The sequence below is a fragment of the Carlito syrichta genome, unplaced genomic scaffold (assembly GCF_000164805.1).
Source record: "Carlito syrichta isolate Samal-C Ts95f unplaced genomic scaffold, Tarsius_syrichta-2.0.1 Scaffold301956, whole genome shotgun sequence".
Taxonomy (NCBI): Eukaryota; Metazoa; Chordata; class Mammalia; order Primates; family Tarsiidae; genus Carlito; species Carlito syrichta.
In genome coordinates this window covers 95,493-98,068 of record NW_007246052.1, presented here as the reverse complement: position 1 = coordinate 98,068, position 2,576 = coordinate 95,493, and the positions used below count along the sequence as shown (strand labels likewise).

Below are 2,576 nucleotides of genomic sequence, written 5' to 3'. Positions count from 1 at the left end.
GGGGGGGGGGGGGGGGGGGGGATCCACTGCCTGAGCTCTAGGGCCCTGGACGGAGGGGGAGGGGCTGTGCTGGCTCACCCCTCGCTGCTGCTCCAGCTTCTGCTGCTGGACCTGCTTGTGGTTGGTGATGACCTGCCGGATGCCGTTGACAAAGCCGCTCTGGTCGTAGGGGATGAGGCCCATGAAGATCTTCTTCTTGGACGAGTACAGCAGCATGAGCACGCGCACCTCGCAGGGAGCCGTGTGGGGGAAGTGCACGCAGCCCGCCTGGGAGGATGGAGGCTCTTCAGAACTGTTCGGGCCCCAGAGGAGGCAGCACTGAACCCTCCCCATTCCAGAAGGTTCTAGAAACCCCACAGGCAAGGGAAGGTGAGGCTTCCACTGTAAAAGGCTGAGTAGCTCAGAGATTTCCTTGAGGCTGCTCGGGAGACAGAAACCGAGGGGCTCATAGGGGAGCTGGGTGCCCAAAGGGACAGGATAAGGCTGGGGTTCTGGCTGACTGCTGAGAGGCCGAGTAGAGAGAAAGCGCTGGGTCTGCTCTTCAACTTCAGCCAGAGCCTCCAGCTGGGGCTGCCAGCTGGAAGAGGACATGAGGCACCCTCCCTAGAGCAGGTAGAGACAGCATGGCCCTGCTGACACCCTGACTTTGGACTTCTGGCCTCCAGAACTGGGAAAGACAAATGTCTGTTGTTTTAAGGCAGTTTGTGGCAGTGTGCTCGAGCAGCCACGGGAAACTAACACACCTGGGAAACCCCAGTCAAAATCAATAGCTTCCTTCTAATTGCTCCTGTCACACCCTGGTCATATTTTTAATGCGGAAAGTACCTCAATCTGGTACATACTACAGATAAAAGTTAAGGCTCTAGAAGAAAGGCGAGGAGCCCAAGCTCCCAAAGTCCACCCAATCATCAAAACATGCCCCTTTAGCCAGGCACAGTGGCTCACGCCTGTAATCCCGGGGCTCTGGGAGGCCAAGGCAGGAGGATTGCTTGAGCACAGGAGTTCAAGACCAGCCTAGGCAACATAATCAAGACCTCATGACTACAAAAAAAATCAAAAGAAAATTAGCTAGGTGTGGAGGTGTGCGCCTGAAGTCCTAGCTACTTGGGAGGCTGAGACAGAAGCATCACCGGAGCCCAGGAGGTCAAGGCTGCAGTGAGCAGTCATAGTGCCACTGCACTCCAGCTTGGTAGACAGTGAGATACCAACTCAAAAACGTAAGCAACAAAAAACCCCAACTCCCTTGGCCCAAGCATCCTGGGGGTTCCCATCAGAGGTCAGTAGAAGGAAGGACAGAGAAGTCAGTGCCCCTGGGCTTGCCCTGCCCTGAACTTACAAAGCCGTTACCCATGATGCGGTAGAGGCCTTTGAGAGATTCCAGGTCCTTGTTGGTGAAATGGAACTGGACCATCCTTGAGTTCCGGAACAAAGGGCCCAAGGTGGTCTGGGGGAGACACAGAAGTCGGCCGGTGTGTACGTGGGGGAGGGAGGCGGGGACACAGAGGCGGGGAGGGGCAGGGCAGGGCAGGGACAAGGAGACTGTCCAGGGAGCCAGCCGTCCAGCCTCGGGAGTGGGCCTCCTGCCGGCCACTCACCAGCAGCTGCTGGGGGATGAGCTGCATGATGAGCTTCTGGGGCCACTGCTCCGTCTTCCTGGGGGCAACGCCAGGAAAAGTGTCAGGAAGGGGTTGCCCTAGCCCTGCCTGCCCGCCCACCCGGACAGTCACCTACAGGTTCTCTCCGTGATTCACATAGACCTGGCAGGGCAGGGACCGCGTCAGCTTGGTGTTGGCATCCACTGAGGCAGGTTTGGGTTTCTGAGGGGGAAGAAAGGCGTGTCACTGTGAGAAGGGCTATGAGTCTTAGTCCCCTTACCTTCCTGGCCTAACCCGGCAACCCGAAAAGCTCAGTTTAACTCCCAGGAGCCCTGGGCCCCTCCTGCAGGCCACCAGTCCCACACTCCTTCAGCCTTTACATTCCACAAATCTTGGGGCGCCTCCTCTGCCCCTAAATCCCATAATTCACTATTCCCGAGAAGCTACAAAACCCTGGACCCCTGTCTGGACCCCAAATCCTAGGCTCTTCAAGGTTCTTCACCAGCAACACTATTATTTTTTTGAGACAAGGTCTTGCTCTGTCACCTAGGCTGGAGTGCAGTGGCATGATCATGGCTCACTGCAGCCTTGAACTCTTGGGCTCAAGTGATAATCCTGTCTCAGCCTCTCAAGTAGCCAGAACTACAGGCATGTAGTCTTGCTATGTTGCCCAGGCTGGTTTCGAACTCCTGGTCTCAAGCAATCCCCCTACCTTGGCCTCCCAAAGTATTAGAATTACAGGTGTGAGCCACCATGCCCAGCCTCTGTAACACCATTCTTTTGTTGTTGTTATTAAGTTGGAGTCTCACTCTGTTGCCCAGGCTGGAGGGCAGAGGCACACTCACGGCCACCCCAGCGTCAACCTGCTGGGCTCCAGTGATTCTTCCAAGTAGCCGGAACTATAGGCACGTGCTACCATGCCCAGCAAAATTTTTTTTTTTGAGTTGGAGTCCCACTCTGTCGCCCAGACTGGAGTGCAGT

The 2,576-nt window shown here is 56.1% G+C and overlaps 1 protein-coding gene across 1 annotated transcript in view; it reads right to left on the bottom strand.

Annotated features, from left to right (window-relative positions):
• MED25 (mediator complex subunit 25) overlaps positions 1–2,576 on the bottom strand; it is a 25,742-nt gene that overhangs the window by 1,785 nt on the left and 21,381 nt on the right. Inside the window, exons 10-13 of the mRNA XM_008055804.1 lie at positions 1,732–1,817; positions 1,596–1,653; positions 1,337–1,444; positions 79–267 (exon numbers count right to left, since the gene is read on the bottom strand). Of these exons, the coding sequence (XP_008053995.1) occupies positions 79–267; positions 1,337–1,444; positions 1,596–1,653; positions 1,732–1,817 (441 nt within the window). The remainder of the gene's footprint in view (positions 1–78; positions 268–1,336; positions 1,445–1,595; positions 1,654–1,731; positions 1,818–2,576) is intronic.